At 36.2% G+C, this 23,178-nt stretch overlaps 1 protein-coding gene across 1 annotated transcript in view; it reads right to left on the bottom strand.

Moving 5' to 3' along the window:
- The window catches only part of CFAP47 (cilia and flagella associated protein 47), a 431,032-nt gene that overhangs the window by 171,434 nt on the left and 236,420 nt on the right, over positions 1-23,178 (bottom strand). The window contains 4 exon segments of the mRNA XM_082377789.1: positions 6,197-6,370; positions 7,123-7,266; positions 7,752-7,891; positions 7,894-7,947. Coding sequence (XP_082233915.1) covers positions 6,197-6,370; positions 7,123-7,266; positions 7,752-7,891; positions 7,894-7,947 — 512 coding nt within the window.

Here is a 23,178-nt window from a genome sequence, read left to right as displayed (position 1 = left end):
ATGTGACTATAAAGTTGTCTCAGCATGATTTTTAAAAAAGACTATTTTGTCTCACTGAATTCTCTTAGTAACCTTATCAAAAATCGATTAACCATTATTATAAAGGTTTGTTTCTGCACATTCTATTCTATTCCATTCACCTACATGTCTACCTTATGCCAGTACATTTTCTTTAATATTATAGCTTTGTATTTAAGGGTTTCTAGTAAGTTTTAAAATGAGAAAGTGTGAGTCATCTACTTTCTTTCTTATTGCACAGGATTGCTTTGGCTCTTCTGTGTCCCTTGCATTTCTATAAGAATTTCAGGATTACCTTGTAAGATTCTGCAAAAAAGTCAGTTAGGATTTTGATATTGTGTTCGATTTGTATATCAATTTTTTTAATATTGCCATCAAAACAATATTAAGTCTTCTGACCCATGAGCATGTGATGTCTTTCTATTTATTTAGAATTTCTTTAATTTCCTTCAATAATGTTTTGTAGTTTTCAGTGTATAAATCTTGACCTACTTTTGTCAAACTTGTTCCTAAGCATTTTATTCTTTTTGATATTATTATAAATGATTATTAATTTCATTTGGTATCGCTCATCACTAGTGTATAGAAATGATTAATTTTTGTATATTGATCTCATATCCAGCAAATCTTCTGAACTCATTTATTAGTTTTGATAGTATATTTAGTGGATTCTGTATAATTTTCTATTTATAAGATCATGATATCTGTAAATACAGATTGTATGATTTCTCCCTTTTCACTGTGCATGCCTTTATTTCTTGTTCTTAACTAACTGCACTAGCTAGTACCCTCTAGTACAATGTTGAATAGAAGTGGCAAGAGTGGAAAATCCTTGTCTTGCTCCTGACCACAGGGAAAGTTATTCAATGTTTTACCATTAAGTATGATGTTAGTTGTGGGATTTTCATGGATGCCTTTTAGCATGTTTCAAGTACACATGGAATATTTTCCAGGGTAGACCATGTCTTAGGACATAAAAGAAGCCTCAATAAATTTAAAAGGGCTGGAATCATACACAGTATGTTTCTGACAACAACAGAATTAAATTAGAAATCAAAAATGGAAAGAAATTTGGGAAATCCTTAAATAGGTGGAATTTAAAATAACGTAGTCCTAAATAACCAATGTGTCAAAGAAGAAATCCCAAGGGAAATTAGAAAATATTTCAAGCCCATATAGTGAATGTTTCCCTTTTTTATTGTACTTCTCAACTGTAGAATTTATCTTTTCATAATTTCTATATATTAATACTTACTGATACTATCTCTTTATTGAAACTTTTCATTAATTCTTCAGATACCATTTCTTTTAGTTCATTGAACATATTTACAAAGGTTTTATTATAAAGTCTCTGTCCAGTAATCAATCCTACATGTGGGCCCCTTCAGAGACAACTTCTAGTGACTGATTTTCTTGTATATGGGCCATACTCTCCTGTTTCTTTGTTTCCTTTTTCTTTGTCTCATAATTTTTGTTGTTGAAAAATATACATTTTATATAAGGTAATGTAGCCATTTTTGAAATCAGATCACTACCTCCCCATAGTTTACGTTGTTCTTGTTTTTGTTGCTTTGTTCTTTGCTGATTTAGTGATTTTTCTGGATGAACTCTGTAAATTCTGCATTCACTGTAGTATTTGTCCACTAAATAGCTTAGTGGTCAGTAATACAGGCATACTAGCATTATTGTGCTTTGCTTTATTGCATTTTTTTTTTTTTTTTTTTTTACAAATTGAAGGTTTGTGGCAACTCTGCATCGTGCAAGTCTATAAGTGCCATTTTCCAATAGCATTTGTTCACTTTGTCACACTGATAATTTTTGGAATATTTCAAACTTTTTCATTATTTTTATATTTATTATGGTGATCGGTGATCTTTGATGTTATTATTGTAATTGTTTTGGCATTTTTTAGCAATAAAGTATTTTTAATGAAGGTATGTACATTGTTCTTTTTAGACATAATGCTATTGTGTACTTAAACTACAGTATAGTGTAAACATAAACATAACTTTTATATGCACTGGGAAACAAAAATTCGTGTGACTTGCTTTACTGTGATATTTGCTTTATTGTGGTGGTGGTCTGGAACCCAAACCAAATATCTCCAAGGTATGCCTGTAGTTTGTCACAGGTTTCTTTACATGTCTGAAACAATAAATCTTTTACCCTTTGTCAAGGAGCACTGCATACATATTGTGGCATACCTTCATCACTCAGGTAGTTTACAACTCTACCTTAGCCTTAACTTCCAGCTCACACAGCACCTCTCCATCAGCCAGAGATGAAAAAACTGGCACCCTCTCTGCCTTCCCTGGGCAAGCGCACCACTCTGCACATGCACGTGGCTGGCTTGTTCCCCAGGGATATGTCAGAGTTTTAAAATCCCCTATGGACATCTTATTTCCCAGATCTTCCTTTCAAGTTTTTGGCCAAATTCTAGTTGGCCACGACTGTTACTGTAGCCTCAGGCAACTGCAACGTCAAACTACTGAATATTTTTGGCAAATGTCCTGAGGATAGGGCCTTTCCATCTGAGCAAGATATGAGACAAATCAAAAGATGACAACACCTTGCTCATGGGGTGGGGTGTTGCTAGAGAGCTACGAGAAAGGTCAAGTTGTGACAGTGTACTGGGGATGGGAATTGTGAGGAGAGCCATACTCAGTCTGCCTCTTCCTTTGTTTGCAAGGTTGCAGTTTTCATAGCTACTGTGATTGCAAGATTGCAGAGCTGAGGAGAGGGGGATAGAAATGGGTCAAGTCAAAATGCCACAAATCATCCTGCTCTTACCAGGATTCAGAGTTTTTCTTGAGTAAATACTCCTCAGATTGTTTGAAATCTTTGTTTAATTTCAAGATTTAAAAATTTTCATTTTGACAATTTTTGTCAGTGTTTTTATTGCTTTTAAGGAGGAACAGATTTATGAAACCCCTTGCTCCACCATTCTGGAAGTCCCAGGTCTCCTGTTTTCTTTATTGCATAGCTATTTCCTACTCCTTGGTCACTTTGATAAAATGCCATAGCATTTTACCTGTATCTCAATTATATTCTCTGATTTTTTTATATTCTCTTTCCTGTTAGGGCAGTCTCAACCTTCTATTGCAAACTATTCTTGTAGCAATGAGATTAAATATATGTTAAAAGGCTTTTTTTAAAAAAATACAAAGCATCATAAAAATCAATACTAACAGCAATGAAAAATAGAACAAGGAAAAGACATGAAAAGAATATACTGAGTCTGAGTTGTTAGCAGACTGTCAAAGTGGAGGTGTACAGCAAGCAGTCAAAAATGAGGGGCTGAAGCTAATACATCTTGAGTAAAAGTATGAATTTGGCATTTGTACCTAGTTGATAGTTTGAAGCCAAAAAACTGCCAAGTGGGATGCTGTACAGACATAAGAATGCTTTAGAAGGTGGAAACTTGAAAAGAAATGAGAAGGCTAGAGGAATAAAAGGACCAGATAAGTAATAATCCAGAAATGGCATGGAAATGAGGAATATAGAATGATGTAAAATAAAGGGTGAAGAGTGTTAAGAAGGCAGATAGACAGTGCCAAACATTATAGGAGTTTTGAGGCAGATAACTTGGGAAAAGAACTGATTTTTCTTGACCAAAAGTTATGGGTGATCTTTGTGGCAGAAGTTTCAACAGAGTAGAGGAGATACAAATAGACCACCATGAAATAAGAAGTGATCATGTAAATGTTGCTTTTTCAAGAAGTTTAGCAATCACGGAAAGTATAGAGGGTAATAGTTGAAGGGCTATTGTTAGAGACAAGTTTTATCTTATAATGGAAAATCTTTGAGAATATTTATAGATTAAGAAAAATAATCCAACGATGAGGAAGGTATTGAAAGAGAGAGAAAGAAAGAGAGGGGGGAAAAGAATGAGAATCAGCCTTGAGTGCACAGAAGCCAACTTCATTTTACACACTGAAGAATGAAGATGGAGAATCAGAAGCATTTCAGTAGTCTCAAAGGAAGTGCAAGATGAATCCTGACACTATAAAGCAAAGTTTCTCAGTCTAGCCTTTCTCCTTAGCAGCATCTCAGTTGTTTCTCAATAGAATTTCCATTGAAATACCAGCAATAAACTAAATATTATGAATGAAAAGAAAGGGCAGATTGGTAATGCTCATTAGTATATGCTGATTAAAAATAATGGTGATTTTCAAATTAAGAAAGGTGATACTTTATTCATAATATCTCTAGGGACAAATGTTTCTTCAGTCTTAAACATGTTTCTGTTCTTTTATAATTGTTGGTGCTATTTAAATATAGAAATATAGAAGAACTGGAATACATGAACAGTATTATTAATATCTTAATGAAATGACATTTAATTAATTTAATATGTAGTATCTTTAATTACAGGAAAGGCCTCACTGAAAACTTACACTCTAAAGGTAAAATCAACCAGATTCTTCAGTTTTATTTGTGTATTGAAACCATAGAAATATAGACTTTGATTATTATTTCCTGTAAGTATAATTCTGTTATGAATAGAATTCCACTTCTACATTTAATTAGAAAAATATAGTTAATATAGCATAATTATTATTTTTAAAGGCCTACATTTTTTTTTAAATGCATTCATTCTGAAGAATAAAAATTTTAAAACCTACAGACATCACCTCTGCCATAACAACAAAATGAAATAACCAATGTTAAGAAATTAAGCAATTTTTTTCTTTAACCTGTTTTCATCAAACTCATAGACAGGATTTCTTGCTCACCAGAAAATTCTGGAAGGGGAAAGGGAGTGGTGGAAAAATGATTTTTTTCCTATTTATAGCAAGTGCAAGTAGTCATGCTCTTTTCTTTTCTTTCCTTCCTTCTTTCCCTCCTTCCTTCCTTTCTTCCTTCCATTTGAAAAGCCATCCATTATGTTTGTTCATTAAACAAATCTTCCTTGAAAAACTATTATGTGCTTGATACTATGATTTATGCTAAGTACAAAAGTATGGATACGAGGGGCATGCCCCTTTTCTCACAGTTCATAATCTGGTGGAGAAGAATAATCTGGTGGAGAACAGGTAATAGCAATAGGATGTAATGTACATGATGGTGGGAAAAGTAAAAAAAAATGCTGTGGAAGCACATGAAAGGCATCTAATCCAGGTTTATGGGGCTGTAGAAGGAGTCTTGGAAAAGTGGCATCTAAGCTTTGCCATAAAGAATGAAAAGGAGTTAGACATACACAGAGAAGTGGAAGATAGGGAATTGGATAGAGATTTCCAGGCTGTAGTAAAAGGAAGTACTATATACAATGGCCTAAGTGTGGCTGGAGCCAGGAGTGCTAAGAGAGCAAGCTGAGCAGATAGGCTTTTGAAACACGTGAAAGCCACTTCAGGGAGCCCGGACTCAATCCTGAAGGCAAGAGATGACAGTGAAGAGTTTTAGCAGGGGAGTGAGAAGATGAGATTTTCATTCATAATATTCACTCTATTTGCAATCCAGTAAGGAAAGAAGAAGAAAATCAAAGCACATATTTTTCAAGATTACCAAAAAAAGAGGACAAACCCAGAGAATTTCTAAACTTCTGATGTACCCTCTAAAACTAGATTCAGGCATCTATGATGGATAGATATTTGAAGCTTCTTTGAGGATTCTACTGGGCACATAATTTGTAGATAAATATGGGAGTGGGGAGTAGAAAAATTTATTTTCAGATTTGCTTAAACAAATCAAGTGAGGAGGGCCGAGTACAAAACCTCATAAAAAATAAAGATGTAAATAATTATGCATTCCTTCACATTCCCACTATTATTCACACTGGTAAATGATAGCATACACTTTTGAAATTTCATGCCTGCAGATATCACATTACAATTTTAAAAGCTGTTTAAAAGTTTTTTTAAAAATATCTTTCATTGTCATGTACAATTTCTTCAAGTGAAAATACACATGACTCAAATAAGTAAATTTTAATGTGTTTTATGATTATATACTAATACTTAGATATAAAACTTGTTTGGTGCTAATTCAACTTTATAATCGAAATGGCATTTTAAAAGCTGTTGGACTAATAGAAAGGAGAATTCTAACCATCTCCTTATGTCACAGTGCTTCACCTAGTTAAGTAAAATTAAATGTTTTTAAATATCATATAATTCAAGATACTCCTTCTGAAAACACTTTCATACCAAAAAAAACAAAAACAAAAACAAAATCTTACCTTAAATGTTAGGATGCTTGTTGTATAATTGGGCACCATTATGGGTTTATTTGTTATCTCCCCCACTTGACAGTCTATGGTGATGTGTTCCAAGGCCAGCAGTCTTTTTCCAATCCCTTTTATGTCAAAGATATGCTCCATACCATCTACTTCATTTTGTAGGGTAAGTTTGCCCTGTGACAAATCAGCCAAATTTCAGCTCTACAGGAGTGACAGTTGGATGCCAACAATCTCTTCTATTTTAGTAATTTTGAATCTGATCAATGAAATGAGCTTTCAAGGAGGTGCTAGTCATTAGCTTTTCCAGTTTATATATAAATACTTCTACTGAACGAATAAAGATGAATTTCCTGTGAAAAGCTCTTCATTTCTTTTCACTTTCTCTAAGTGACAGTTTAATAGGCATTCTCATACATAGCAATTATATGCCTGTTTACATCCTTCTCAAAGAAATATGACTTAAGACAATATTTTCTGAAGTACAAACTTCCTTACTGAATACAAACAAAGCAATGATTTTACTTTGTTAAACATATTATGTAAAAATAATCTAGACATAAATATTGACAGCCTATGACATTGTGACTTTCAGAATATTTATCCCTCAAGTTACAACATTTATTAAAGTTTCAAGCAGAGTGAACACTAATGATCAAATTCATGGAAAATATAACTTTTTAAAAAAAATTTTTTAGTTTAATTTTATTTATTTTTTTATACAGCAGGTTCTTATTAGTTACCCATTTCATACATATTAGTGTATATATGTCAATCCCAACCAATCTCCCAATTCATCATACCACCACTCCCTCCCCCAGAAAATATAACTTTTCTGCAAGAAAATTTATCATTAATTATACATGTTAACATCACACATTGGTTTATTGACATATTAAAGCTAGGGAAAAAAATCAGTGAGTTCATACCATAATCTCACATTCCAAAATAGGTTTGAATGTGAGAGGATAATTCACAGTTTCACCTGGTCCAACATGTAAAACAGGAGGCCCATAAAACCATTCTCCTTCTACAGTAACTTGACATTTCCATTCATTCTTTGTTTTATTATTCTAAAGCATGAAAATAAAGACAGAAAAATATCAGAGAGACAGAAAAATATCAGTGTAAAAAATTCAAAATTCCTTACAATTATATTACCTTCCTTGATGCTATTATCACCCACTAATAGCCAAGCTACAGCCATTCACTGTTCTTAGTGCCTATGAGCCCATCTTAATCAAGTGTTAAGATCACAACTGAATCTGGAGCAGTGATCTGAGAGACCATGACTCTGCTTGGTTTGATGATAGGTTAAGGAAGTTAGAATTAATTTTTTAAGCAAAGAGATCCAGCAGAAGTGATTAATCAGGTAAGTAATATGATAACATTTATATTTGGGAATAAAACTGTGACATCAATATGGAGAAACAAATGGCCACACATAGTGCAATTAGGAATCGGTAAGAGTTCAGATGAAAGGTTTGAAGGACTTTAATTGAGACAGTGGCAGTGAGAATGAAAAGTACGAAAAAAAAAAAAAAAAGTTTGTGCTGACTATTGGAATATTCTGGGTAAGGGCTTCAAATGCTGGTGTTTCAAAATCAAATCTGGCCTCTGGACGTTCTTCATTTACCACACCTTCAATGCAATAGACACGCACATCATACCTTGATGTCAACAAGATTTTACAAGGTAGCGTCCAGGACTGAGAGGAACAAATCGTAAAGGAACTGGAACAGATCCATCTGTAACTATCAAAACAATTAAAAAATGGTTAATCATTTTTGATGGTGTAAATCCTAAGATTCATTTTCAGGTAAAGCAATATTTTATTTTTTTGTATTTAATTGTATTATATAATCCAGAAGAGACTAGATTATAGCAAGGTAACACATTATCCCTCAATCTCCTGGGCATTACAAGCAAGTTTATTTTTTATTAATGACAGAATATATCCTGCATAGGACAGAGGAAGGTCTGCTCCATAAAGCCACTGAGGGACCCAGGCACACCACTCCTCCTTTGTTTACAGGTCAGGGAAGAGTAACTGAAAGTTTGCTCAAGGGCTTTTTAGTGCTCAGCCCAAAGTTAACACACATCACAGTTAACTGGTCAGACCCAACCACACGGTTCTATCTCAGCTGACAGGGGCTGAGAACTGAGAGATATATGGAATATTTGGCAAGCATTATTATCTGCCACATTTCTATGACATAGAAATGTTCTGTCCCATAGCAATCAAAATAAGTTGCAACTTGACCAGCAGATAGAAATAATTTTTCATAGTTAATAACCAAGGGAAGCCAAAAGAGGCATGTCCAATGAATACTTCTCATATCACCTTGTTATACCATATACCTTAAGTTAATAGCTAATATCATTTCTTATGGGGGCAGGCTGTCTATGCTGGTCCTTTCCTTCCAAGCAATACTACTTTTTCTCTGAAGGTCACAATTTTCTTATTCTCCAGGAAATGAGAAAATAGTTATAAAAATCTCTCAACCCTAAAGTAGGATGCAGTATAATACTATAATACAAATTTCACTGCTAAAGCCAAAGTATTTAAGTTATAGATGAGAAACAAGTGCTAAAAAAATGTTTAGAAGCCTAACTCTGTGCAAGGAAATTCTCCGAAACCAAGAAGACAAATCAAGCTTATCAACCAACAGACAAGTATTATGATATTAATTGGCTATAATTTTAATTCACTCACATTTAACACCTCAAATGTTAAAAATGACAAACTTGTTTTCAAATACACTGAAGTCTATATGCCAAGAAGACCAGTCATTCTTGCAAGAACATTAACTGTTTTAAATCATTTTTAAAACATATTGAAGATGTGTATGTATGTGTTTTATGTTCTGTGTTACATATTTTAAAAATATATTCATCATATATTATATAGAATATATTATGTGTTGTATATGTCATATATTATGTATAATGCCATAGTTATATGTTAAAAAACACTGACAGTGGATCACACTTGAAATCTATATTACATCTAACCAAAGTCCAAGATTCTCAGCTGGTCTAAGGAGGACACAAAGGCTGTCAGAATGTTGTAATTTTTATTCCGTCCTATTCAAGTACAAATCTAATTTTAGAATACAATTTTTTTCTTGTCAAAAAGGACTCCAGGCACATTTTATCATCTGTTGTTCACTGATTACCTTCATTCTGAGAAAAGTATTTGAATTGTGGCAACATCATTAGAACAAAACAGGTGAGATAATTATTTGATTAAAATTTGTTGCTTTATTATCAGAAAGGAAGAAACCACATTTCTCTCTTTCATGAATAGATTGAAATTAAAATACTTAGATTAGGTAATTTAAATAAAATTAAAGTGCTTAGAATACGAAATTTAATCAACTTAACAGTAATTTTTTTAAACATCTTTATTGGAGTATAATTGCTTTACAACAGTAATTATTATTTTCATCATCGATAAAGAATAACTAGCCATTTCATGGTAAACAATAATTGAAATGTACAAGCTCAAGTATAAAGCTTCTATCAAAAGCTTTATGTTATACACTATTTCCTTTTCCCTAAAAATATGCACTTCCTACTGATACTGAGTCTGAAAGTGAAAGCCAAGGACATTCTTCAGTGTACATTTTCCAACTCATGAAATGTTCATGAGCAAAGACCCTAAGAAATAAGCCATGCAAGCCCCTCTCCCTTACAAGTCCAAAAAGAAATTCATCATAATAGTGGAATTCATGGAAATGATGGTTTTGTTGAAGATATATTGATAAAACAATATTTCTTTTTCTTAAATATCTGAAATAATTTAATTAATTCATGCTAGAAAAAAAGAGTAGGAATATTATCATATATTACCAACATGAAGCTACTTGTGGATTAAGGTATTCATCACACAGTATCCGCATCACCTTAGATGTAAAATAGCAGAGGTAGAGACTTTTCATATTTAGAAACTTGGAAATTTTCCTGGCCACACTGTGCCACCTTAACATCATTCTCCTTTAAGGACATGTTTTCTCAAAGTCTTTTCCAATTCTGCTCTGTAGCAGATGTCATCCATGCCCTGCCATGTCCCCTTGGCATTTAATCCTCCCTGCAGGCCAGTGGCTTTACGGAAAACAGCTCCTTTCTCCTTGAGGGCTTCCTCTAGTCATAGGAAGGTGCTTAATCCTCACATGGATCAGGCCAGAAGTGACAGTTGATGCCTGCAGTTGCAGTTCTCAACAAATAATGTATCAAACTGGTAGAGAAATAACCTAGCTTCTTTATCCTTGGGTTGGAATAACTCTGAGGTGAATTCTACACCAACTCACAGAGATTCCCCAGTGCAACTGAGCCCAAATTGCTCACAGTGACAACTGCTCATGAACACTCCCTGAACTGGCTTCCTCTCTTTGCTGTCTCTCACGCTCTCACACTTCTACCTACGGTTCCTGAGATCACTTCTCAAACTACTTGCTCTCAAGACCTGGTCTCAGGGTCTGCTGTTGGGGATCCCCAACCTAACACATACCCTTAGACCAAGGAAAGAGAGCTTGCTGTCCTGGGCCTCATGCTTTCTAGAGCCTTACTCTGAATCTCCTGTCATTGTCTCTCTGCATATGCAAGGAGGACATGGGCCCACTGGGACAGGCCTATGTTGAGCCCAGCCCCATCCTTGCTCCAAGTTCATGGAAAGTCACAATTCACAATCCAAAGTGCTTTGATCCCATTTCCAGTGCCTGCACAGAACTCTTCCCTATGTCAGTCCTCCTGTTGGAAGACTCTTAGAATTGAAGAATTCTAAGTTAGAATAGCCACCTCTAACTAAGAGGTGGCTATTAAGGGGAAGATGTCAAGCAAGATTAATTATGTGGGCTGAGGTACCTACAAATTTGTACACAAGCCCTCTTACAATACATGTTAGATGTGAAGGAAAGAAGAGAATGGGGTGGGCACATGCCCAGGGCCCAGCTATCCTGTGTTTTCATGTTCTAGTGCAAAACTCTGAGGAGGCCAAGAATTCTAAATTCAAATTTGGTCTTCTAGGTTGGTATAAAGCTTTATTTCTCAAGGTGGAATAATAGACTATATTCTATTTAAAACTTTGTTAGTTTGATTTACCACTTTTAAAATTTAGATATATGGTATATGGGCTTCCCTTTGTACTTTTGACCTGGGCATTACAAATGTCAGGGACAATCTGGACCTGTCCCTTCCATCCTTACTCTACTAGATGTAGCTCACCTGGGGCCTTTTCTTTACAGGTGATCCTAGTAACTATGGGAGTTGCTAGGGTTCTGTAATGAAAGATAACCAAAGGTACGTAAATTTACCAGATTATAGTTACTAAAGAAAATAAAGGAACATAAACAGAGAATCTCTCTAATGAAAAATACTTATTTTTATGTAACTTTAGCTACTGGAAGAAGTCAGTGTGATCTACCGTTTTTAAAATAACCCATAAAAATGGGCAGCCAGTACATACGATCTAACAATCCCACTCCTGGGTATATATCTGGAGAAAACTCTAATTCGATACATGCACCCCAATGTTCATAGCAGCACTACTTACAATAGCCAAGACATGGAAGCAACCTAACTGTCTATCGACAGATGAATGGATAAAGAAGATGTAGTATATGTACACAATGGAATACTACTCAGCCATAAAAAAGAATGAAATAATGCCATTTGCAGCAACATGGATGGACCTAGAGATGATCATACTTAGTGAAGTAAGTCAGAGAAAGACAAATATCACACGATATGACTTATATGTGGAATCTAAAAAAAATGATACAAGTGAACTTATTTACAAAACATAAACAGACTCACAGACATAGAAAACAAACTTCTGGTTACCAAAAGGGAAATGTGGGGGAGGGATAAATTAGGAGTTTGGGATTAGCAGATACCAACTACCATACATAAAATAGATAAGCAACAAGGTCCTACTGTATAGCACAGGGAATTATATTCAGTATCTTGGAATAAACTACAATGGAAAAGAATATGAAAACGAATATATATAAAAATATATATATATATAACTAATCACTTTGCTGTACACCTGAAACTAACACAACATTGTAAATCAACTATACTTCAATATAAAAAAAAAATCAGTGACAGAAAAAGCTTGTATTGAGGGGTGTCCATGGGTCACAGGGTTTCCAGGCGTTCTCTCTATACAGAACATGCCCTTATATTTCATGATTTTTTCCTGAAGCATGTGTTGACTTTGTCAGGATGCCCTAAATGTCCTATATTCAGTCTTTTCCAACAAATTGCAAAATTTTGCTGTTAAAAAAAATGTGCAATTTCAGATCCTAGAATAGGTCATGGTTGGGACAATAAATCAATACCACTGTTTTGGTCAGCTAAAACAGCATAACAAACTCTCCAAAACTTAGTGGTTTTAAAAAGAAAACCCACCGTTTATTTGTTCATGATTCTGTGGCCTAACCTCATTTGGGAAAGTTTACCTGCTTCATGTGGTATTGGCTGGGCTCACTCATGCATTAGGACCTCAACTGGGAATTCTGTCCATGAGCTCTCTAATCTTCTATGAGATGAGCCCAATATTTTTCATACAGTACAGAAGAATTACCAGTACCAAAAGAATGAGAGCCCTGGCACAAATGGTTATCATATATCTGCTTCTTTCGAATTCCTTAACAATCCATTGGCCAAAGTAAGTCACATGGCCAAGACCAGGGAGCTGAGACCACATATAACAATGTGTACAGGCAGATAGGATCCACCTGGGCTTTTACTGAAACAATCTACCATGTCTTAACTCCAAAGCAAGATACATGCATTAAACTGGTGACGTGAAAGATGCAATCCACTAACAGTTAAAAGTTCTGTTTTCTAGTTTTAGTTCCTCTTCTACATTGTGTGATCTTGGGCAAACAACTTAGAGGTCTTTTTCAGAATTCAAGTTCTTAATCTGTTTAAATTAAGGAGTGAGATTTGGTCAGTAGCTTTCAAACATTTTATTTTTTGGCTTGGTGGGGCAGGGCGGGGTGGGGAATGTATCCGAACAATACCTAAGACAGAATCTCAGTATATAAAACAAATTAACCTAGAGTCAATCTGGTTGAAGTAAGACACTAGAAGCTCCTATTCACTTCCACAGCCTCCCTACAGACAAACCAAAGCACTTCAGAAGAATGTTACAGCTCTAAAGAATATAATTTGATTAACTGATCTCTTAGGTTTCTTTCTGCTTTAACATTCCATGATTATGTGAAAGTACATCAGAAAAGTGGAAGAGACTAAGTAATACAGTAAATTGGTCATTATCTTCTATAGTTAATTATATAAGGATATTACTAGCAAACAATAGTCAGAAATTCTTAATTCAGAAAATGAGGTATTGAGAGAATGAATAAATTTATGATATGAATTCATTTATAAAATGAACTTATAATAAACAGATATTTATTTGTTATAAATTAATGTATGAGTAATTATATTTTCAAATAATGTTTTGGCCTATTTGCTAATCCCACTTCCATCTACTACTGGAAAGATTTAGTCTAGATTTTTTTCCTATTACACAAGTAAAGGACCAAATCACTTGCTAGTTGGAATTTTACCCATTTTAGTTACTTTATTATGTTCTTTTCGGCACATGAGCATCTACCTCATGAATACTCTGGCAAAGTAAGTGATAGATTCATTGTGTGCTAATGATTTCTCATTATTGAGTTTACTCATTTAATATCAAAATCATGAAGTGTGCCAAAAGACTTCATATAAAAAAGAAAAAAGTTCAGCAATTGCAATTTAAGAGTGTGCTTGATTTATTTTCTAAAATGTTTTCATTAGCATCATCCACTCAGGTAAAACTATTTTCTGAAATGGTTCACTGCTTAAACTGTCAAATTTAGTATACTATTCAATAAAATAACAATAATTTAAAATGATAGAAACCCATACTAATTACTGACAAATTCAATTTTTGAAATATTGGTTAAAATGGGTCTTATCACTTCAAAAGAGGCTGGCTGAATTACTTTTGCTTTTCTATCACCAGGAAGATCTAAAACAATATTTAAGGGTGAAAGGAAAGAGAGAGATAGGAAGAGAGAGGGAAAGGGGAAAAAGAAAAAAAAGAAGAAAGGAAGATGGAAGGAGGACAAAAATAAAGGAGAAAGGGAAGTTGGAATTGAGGAAGGAAAAAGAATGTTTGGGGGATGCTAGGAGAATGGCATGTGACCTTTCCTAACCAACTCCAAATGGTTGAGAGCCTCAGACTTGTTGCCCCATGAAGTTTCTAAGTATCTGCAAGCAGAAAAGCCTGGTATGCAGCTCCCTGTCAGATTTTGCTGAAAGGCAATACCTATACATCCCCCCAGGTGCCCTAAAGCACAGGAAAAAGACCAGAGAGGGATATCAAAGTACTATAATAAGTAAATGGCAAGAACTGCCAATTATTTCCAGCACAGTCAAGCTAGGTTTAATAGGTACAGGAATACCTAATCTTATTAATTGCATTGGTCAAGACTAGTAGGGCCTTACTAATGTTCTGTTGGCTTGATGTATCAATTATTGAGAGATGTGTAATAAAACTCCTGCTCTGTGGATTTGTTCATTTTTCTTCCATATTTGCCAATTTTTGCTTTGTACATTTTGAGATTATGTGATTAGGAGGAAATAAGTTCAAAATTTCTCTCTACATTGGAGTATTCCTTTTTAAATTAACACATTTATTTGCCTTAAACTCTACTTATTCTTTTTTTTTTTTTTTTTTTTTTTTTTGGCAGCACTGAACGGCTTGTGGGGTCTTAGTTCCCTGACCAGGGATCGAACCCGGGCCCGGCAGTGAAAGTGCTGAGTCCTAACCACTGGACCACCAGGGGATTCCCTAAAGTCTACTTATTCTATATTTATGCCAGCTATTTTTTGATTAGCTAATACCTGGCATAAGTTTTTGGATATTTTACCAGGTAATTTTGTAAACAGCATAAAGCTGTATTTCACTTTCCATTGTGAAAATATCAAATTTTATATTTATCATGATTAATGATATGTTTAATATCTCATTTTGTGATTATTTTATTAATCACAGCTCTTTGATTCCAAGTTTTTCTTGTGAATTCAATTTCCTTCATCCATAAGTAAATCCTCCTTTGTTCTTTTAGCAACTATCTGTGAGTTTTAAATTGTCCCAATTTCACTGTTGAATTGAAAATAATTTTATTTCAATCTTACTCTTGAGTGATAGTTTACTGGCATTTAAAATTCTAGGCTGACAGTTAATTTGCTTCAGTACTACAATACCATTGTCTTCTGGCTTCTATTGTTCCTGTTGGTAATTCTGCCTTCAGTATAATTTTTGTTCCTTTGAAACTAATATGTCTTTTTCTCTTGTTGCTTTTCAGAATTTCTCTTGTCCTTGCCATTCAACTGTTTCACGATAAACTATTTAAGTGTGAATTTAGGTGTCACTCTTTTAACTTCTAGCATTTAAAAAACCATTCTGTCTTTTCCTTTTTCATTTGCTTCTATAAATAGGAGAGGGTTATCTTTCCTAAGTGGTCACTTGTACAGGGTCTCACTCGCCTTTCATTCAGCAGCGATCTCTTAGATCTAAATGTGGAGGTAGCTCAATGCATACCCTGGGTCAATTTCCTGTATCAAACAAGCATATGTCTATTAGATGTAGGGGGGATATTTTTTATATCCACTGGCAGGTTTCAAATCACCTAAGGGAAAATTTACATCTTAGAAAATTTCATGAACTTCCTGTTACTGGATAAACTCTAATCCCACCAACAACATGTACCAAAAATCACTTGGACTCTTCCAATCTCTGTCACCACCACCAGATCTACATGCTAGATTCTATACATCCCTATGATAGAATGATGTTCTTCCACATTTTCCTCTTACAGTTACAGTCATTTTAAGTTCAGGGGGTTTGTTTTCTTAAGAGAGGTGCAAACAAAGAAGTGTTAATAGAGGATCACCTTGGAGAGTATTTCACCTATATTCATTCATTAGAAAAATATTTTAAAACACCTACTATGTACCAGGAGGTATGCAATTAGGAGGCAGCTTCCTAGTTTTCTGGTATGTTGCAGAAAATAAATTTCTGAGGAAAAGGCAGATCATGGGACTAGACTGTTTTCTTTTTATACCTAAATTATGTTTTAATTGAGCATGAGCCTATGGAGGTTATTAAATATGTTTTTCAGTCAGGCCACATCCTTTCAGTCACTACTGGGAATTCCTCATAGGATTTATGCAAATGAGTGGCTGTTATCTTTACTTTACATTGATATTGAATTTCTGAATTTCTGTATGTCTTCATGGATCATTTAATGGAAAATTAGGAGACAGCCTATCATGGAATTGTAGCTTGCCGGTATTTAAACTAGGAAGTTGTCTTTTTCATATAACTTTTCTCAGAAGACAAAATTTCCAAAAGAAAAGAACTAAAATAAGATTTCACTTTCTAATTAACCCCTCCATGGGGATGGAAGCAAGAGATTGCAGACAGCAAATTAACTTTGTGTTTTGCATTTTTAATTCTGAATACCATAAACTTTCTCTAATTGTCTTGTATTAAATATAAAATGTTTTGAACAGAGTTGAGTTTTAAATTCTCATAGATTGATTTACTAAGTGTGTAAATTAGTCTGAATGAATTGTTAGGAAGCCAATAAAAAGCACATTCTCTAGGACTTAGACCAGGGGAAAAGGTTATACAATTTTTGATTAAATGACTCCCTAAGCGTACTATTGCACAGCATATATTCACTATTGAACACCTACTAGGAAGAATAAGACACTGCTTAAAATTCACATTTTTTTTACTTGCAGGCTTTATGTCCACAGCTATAAAACAATAAAAGGCAAAGTAAGACATTTATCAAACTGAAAATACCTTATATTAAAACTATAAGGATAAAGAATATACACAGTCATGGATATTACAATTATTTTGACTTGGTTATGCAAATTATTTGACTTAAAGTATATTTTCATTGATAACATAGGACACAATCACATCTCATTACTGCATGGTGCAGAGTAAAAAGAAAGAAGCTGGAGCTGGCAAAAATCCAAGCGTTAGGACAGGACACGTATAGGCAACTCAACAAGCTGTAAACTCTGACTATGGGAGGACAGGTATAGGAAGGTAGCCAGATAAGAAAGTCATTTTAGTCAAACAATAGTTATGACTGGGATTTTCAAAAGTAGGAAGTGAAATTATAATCACGTAAGTGGTCCAGAGAAAAAAGGAACTAGGTCAGGCTGATGTCAGAGGCCAGTCTGCAGTCAAGAAAGACCCAGGATCCCAAGTTCAGGGGCAAGATTCTTGTTTGAGGGGCTTTGGGCTGTCAGAACAAGCGTGGATGGCAGGAAAAGTGTACCAGTACCCAGGGAAGGAGTCTGGAAACAACACACCTGGATTTTAAGAAATAAAGTAGAAACCTATGCCTGGGTAATGGAACACACCAGAAAGAGGGAGATGCATCACAAGGATGACAGCATATGAATGAGGAGCCAGGGCTGCCAGATTTAATGTCAGAATGGAACCGAGAGGGACCCTATGGGGACTTCCCAGGACAGACACCCCCCCCCCCCACCATGTCCTCCACCTGCCTCTTATTTGTAGAAAAGCTTTAGTTTCCCAGGCCTGCCCTGAGTCTCAAAAGGCTGGCTCAAGAATTAATGACTGAAAGTATGTAAACATATAGTAACAACAAAAAAACCCAGCAGTTAGGCCAGGAGAACTGGTAACAATTTAAATGATAAATCGGTCATATAATGGTCACAAAATCTTTAGTTCCTCCCTAAAGGACAAAGATAACAGTCTTGATGCACATTCCTGAGTTGTTTTGCAGATACTAAAACCTCCACCAGATGGAAGGAGTTAACTGCATGATGACTATGAGCACATAGTCCCCAGACCAGCTGGAGCCTGAGGACTGATGATGTTAATCCCTGTGACACTGCCCTGTTACCTCACCATCAACCAATCAGAGAACTGTGCACAAGCTGATCATGCTCCATGTGACTCTCTCCCTCACCTTGCCTTTAAGACCCCTTCCCTGAAACCCATCAGGGAGTTTGGGTCTTTTGAGCATGAGCTGCCTGGACTCCTTGCTTGGCACCTGCAATAAATGCTGCATTTCCTTCACCACAACCTGGTGTCTGTAGATTGGCTTTATTGTGCAGGCGAGCGGACTCAAGTTCAGCTCAGTAACAGGAATAGTACTCATGAGACAACATGGATGACACTGGAGACTGGGGTGGGGGTGGGGGGGTCAGCATAGATGGGCCCCTAGGTGCTGGGTCTGAGATGAGATTTGGCTCAGGGCCTGTGATTGAAGCATGTCCGCAGAGATGGTAGGGGAAAGGGAAGGAAACTGGACAGTGTCTTTCTTGAAAGCTGCAGACAGTTTATCTAGTAGAATTCTCTAAAATATTAACAGTAAGATAACATTGCTATAAGGGGTACATTTTATGTGCTTCCTGAGATTCCCTTGGTTCCACAACCTCCAGCAACTTCAACCACTTGTCCCACCTCCGTGTTCCTCTGCCTGAGGATGACCTGTAACTTCCTCTAGAACTAATGAAGTCAACCCCTTGGCTGCTGCTCTACACACAGGTAGATCAGTCCCAATCTCAGAATTTTGGGCTTCTCTTGTCATGATAGGGCATAGAACCTGGCATTCCATGGGGCCAGGGAATGCCACCTTGAAGCCTAGGACCCTTAACACCCATGGAGTAAAATCTGGCAAACAGGAGCAGGAGACAGGAGATATTCCTTTCCTTCCTCTCTCACACTGACTGCTCAGGGGCACTTTCTTTTCACGTAGCTTTTCAAAAGTGACACCTGCTGAGTGACCTGTTGCATCTCATCCTAGAGGTAAGTAGTGGACACTAAGGTATTAGCCCATGTGGCATTCATTGCTTCGCTTCCCATTCTTCCCTTCCTTGTTTCTCTTTTTTCTCACACTCACTACCCTGAGTCTGCACAGTAGGGGAGCAGAATTTTGCCACCTTAAAATATGTCTCTTTAGCATATTAATTGTTTTAAGTTGGCTATTTTCTGAGACACAGCAGACCTGCTAAGGGCTCTGAAAACCAAGTAGGAATTGCCCTTTTGTAAGAAACATTTACATTGTAAGGGAAATCTCCATTTGAAAGGGTGTCTCCCTCTCTGTACCTGGAAGAGGAGGATGACCAAATCTCTAGAAACTCTTTTATCAATGGAAAAGGCAATGACTTAAGTCTGCATCACAATCACCCTTGTTTACTGTGTTTTTCCAGGTCACCTCACACAACTGACTCTCCCCACCCTCAACACCCTCTTTTGTCTTTAGCTGAGGATGGTATTTAAGAGGAGGGCTTCGGCCATTTTGGTGGGTTACTCGGTTTTCCTGGGTTTCTCCCATGTCTACATGTTATCAAACTTTGATTTTCGCCTGTTAATCTGTCTCATGTTAATTTAATTCTTAGACCAGCCAGAAGAACCTAGAAGAGTAAAAGAAAATTTCTTCCTCCCAGACAGCACCATACAAGTAAAGCATCAGTATCTAATTCTTGCCTCAGACTTCATTTTCTAGGGGACTCAAACTGAGACAATTACTAACCTAAGAAGAAAGAGCAGTGTGACTATTTTATATAGCATAGCACAATGGAAACAGCAACAGACAAAGACTTAGTAGACTTAAGTGCTTACTCAGGAGACCTGATGCAACCATCTTACATGGCCTCCTGAAGGGACTTAAACTTTTTGAGTCTGACTTTCTCCACTTGTAGAGCAGTGGTTTCCCAATTCTAACATGCGGGTTAACAATGACAGTGATCTGGAGGGAAACTTTTAAAATACAAATTCCTATACCTTTTCCAACCTAGGAATGATTCAGTAGGTCTAGATTTGGGCCTGAAATCTGTATTTTTTAAAAGATACCCAGGAGCCACTGATGTACAACCAGGGTTGGCAACTACTGGCAATGTGGAAAGAGCACAGGCTTTGGATTCTGCGTTTCTCAAATCACTTTCATTTATAAGCATCAGAAACCCATCCCAAACTAGCAGGAGCCACAGAGGTAATTTACTGACTCAGTAACTGGCATGTACAGACGGAATGGCCACTTTAACAATGAGAGCATCCAGGGACACACCTGAGATCATGAGATATCATCTTTCTTTCTCAGCCTTTTGACTTTGCTTTCCTCTGTGCTGACCTCATTCTTGTAGACTCTCCCAACTTATCCTACCAAAAACTGGCAAAAAAAAAAAGCCATCCCTTTCCCAAAATTCCAGCAAAAGTCCCAAGTTTGCCTCTCCCTGAATCAACTGTGGTCAACTCAAGCCCTGAAACCATTTCTGTAACCAGGTGAATAAACACTCCAGGGACCAGAAAGCTAAGAAGAGATGTAAGCAGATGAGGTAGAGGGTCTCCAGAGAAAAAGAAGCAGGCATGGCTTTCTTGACGTAAGAGAAGCCATTTTTGGCCTAGGCCATTTTGTGATGTAAGCCTGGCCACAGTGCTTACCCTTGAACAGGTCTCCGTAATTAATTTTCTTAAGGGAAGTGAGGGAATGCAGGAACAAAGGAAAAGCAGTCAAGAAACGATAGTTCAGTGATCAGAGTTCTAGTTCCTCCTCAAGGGATATACATAACAATATGATACATATCTTTGAGTTCCCAGGTAGAGGATGGAATGATGATGTTGACCTTTCCTTTTTTTTTTCAAAACGATAACAACACTGTACTTGAAAGGAAAGAATCACAGATAAAAGCTTTGTGAAAATTAAAAACAAAACACACTGAAATCACCATGGTTGTCTCCCCAAGGGAGGAAGCAGGGGTCTGTGGACAGCCAGCTTTACCTTTTCTGACGTGACCAGTTTTCACAGCAAGTGACCACACCATGTGGGAAGGAAGAGGACACTTCATTGGCAGAAGAGGGATTTTTCAAGTCAGAAATAGCTTAATTGAATAAGAATAAAAACTGTTGAAAAGGCATTTCTCTTTGGCGTGGGTGGGCTGCCAAAGGAGTGTTTATTGCCAGCATCACTGAAGCCTGCCAGGTTGGTCCCCTCTATGGGTGCATGGAGATCACTGCAACAGCCCGGGAGTCCAGCTGGCCCCTCTGGCTGGCGAAGCGTGGACTAGTGTCCTTTAAGACAGACGTTGACCTTTTCTGACTTCAGTCAACTAAAGCTTGGACTTTGTCAACCTTTGCCCAGATTTTATGCTGAATTCTCCTCTGCTCAAGACCCTTCATGAATATGCATACACCACCCAAGTCCCTTCATGAATATGCATGTACCCTTAGCTTAAAACTTCCCCAATTTTGATGTTCAGGGAGAAACTTCTTTGGGAAAGATCCTTGGTGTTTTCCTTACTTGCTGCAAGTAATAAATCCTTCCTTCTCCCGATCTTTGGCTTGGCTGTGTCTTTAGACTCAACACCCACCAAGAGGTGAACCCAGTTTTTGGGTAACAGAGAAGCATTTATCAGTTTGAATTGTATATTATGGTTATTATGTGCCCACTGCTGTCACTTACACTAGTCTATAAGCTTCCTGAGGATAAGAACTTAGATTTCTTCATCATTTGAATCCCTTGAAAACAAATCCAAATGAATGAACAAAACTCTTTAATTTCAATAAAATATAATGAAATTTCTAACAAAAATAAGTTTTTTAAAGTAACGAAACATGAAGAATGGAAGAGGTACAAATACTACAATTAAACGATAAATTTTTAGGACAAATAATGATTAAGTGAAATAGAACACAGCTTAGATATGAATATAGGTATGGATTATTGATTAAATTATTTTTATAAGTGAGATAACATGTAGTATGCCAAGTCAATCCACGCTATCAATCCTCCACAGAAATTCCTTCCTAACTTTTTCAGTAAGCATTTCCAGTTCTTTCTTTCCTGTTATCTTAAGATTTGTTGGAATTGCATAATTACAGCTCACATATTTTGGTAAAGATTTATATATTATCGTATAACATTCATTTCAAAAATCACAATATTAACTGCAAGTCTAAAATCATTTTTTCTGAGAAACACCAAGGTTGATGGCTAGAAATAAAATGAAAAGAACAACATGATGTTTGTAAAAGGGAGTTCATACAGAAGGGATAAACTCAGTGTCCCCACAGGTGAGGCAAAGAAATGAAATGGAAAAGAGTAACCCTGAAATGGAAAGAGATGGGAGTGATCATTCTCAGCAGCTCAATCATTTACCCACCATTGCGGCCAGATTACAAAAGCACATGACCAATTTTCTGACTCAGCCAAGGAATGGGTGAGCAGTGACATTAGACACCCTTGTGAATTGAGGACAATACTTTGATCAATGGGACTGACCCCTGAACCCTGAAGTATGATTAGGGAATGGGAGCAGAGGATAGTCACTGCCCTTGAACATATTCTTCAAAGGTAATGCATGTCATTGACTCAGATTAGAATAAAAAGCATGATAGAAAGCAGAGTAATCACTAAAATATAAGTATCAATGGTCAGACTTTGAAATGTGTAGATAAGGTGCTCATGGTTTTACCTTTTAACTACTCACTTACCAACTGCTGAAACTAACATCACCCCCTCTTTTACTGCATCACCAGACCCCCCTTTTCCTAATGTTAGATCCAAATACGCTTCAACATGAAGTCTAATGGTTAGGTGTGCCTGGGGAAGCCCTTCACATCCCAGAGGTGGTCAGGAGGCACCTCTCTGAGGAAAGACAGCATAATTATTTCCTTCCACAAGAACTATCATGACAGTATCTGTCATGATACTTATTAAAACACGAAAGACAAAGATCAAAATGTTTGAAGCATAAAAGACAAATAAAGAGTCTCTAAGGTTCTATGTTTAGTGGTAAAATCCAGAAACTTACTAAACATAGGAATGGTAAATAATCATAGACACAATGCTTAAAAGAATCTGACTTCATATACCTTCTTTACGCTTTATGACACCCATGTGTATATTACAGTGGAATGT

This window comes from Balaenoptera borealis, assembly GCF_965194805.1.
Source record: "Balaenoptera borealis genome assembly, chromosome: X".
Lineage (NCBI taxonomy): Eukaryota > Metazoa > Chordata > Mammalia > Artiodactyla > Balaenopteridae > Balaenoptera > Balaenoptera borealis.
The sequence above is the reverse complement of the archived record's forward strand: the minus strand, read 5'-3'. Positions and strand labels throughout refer to the sequence as shown.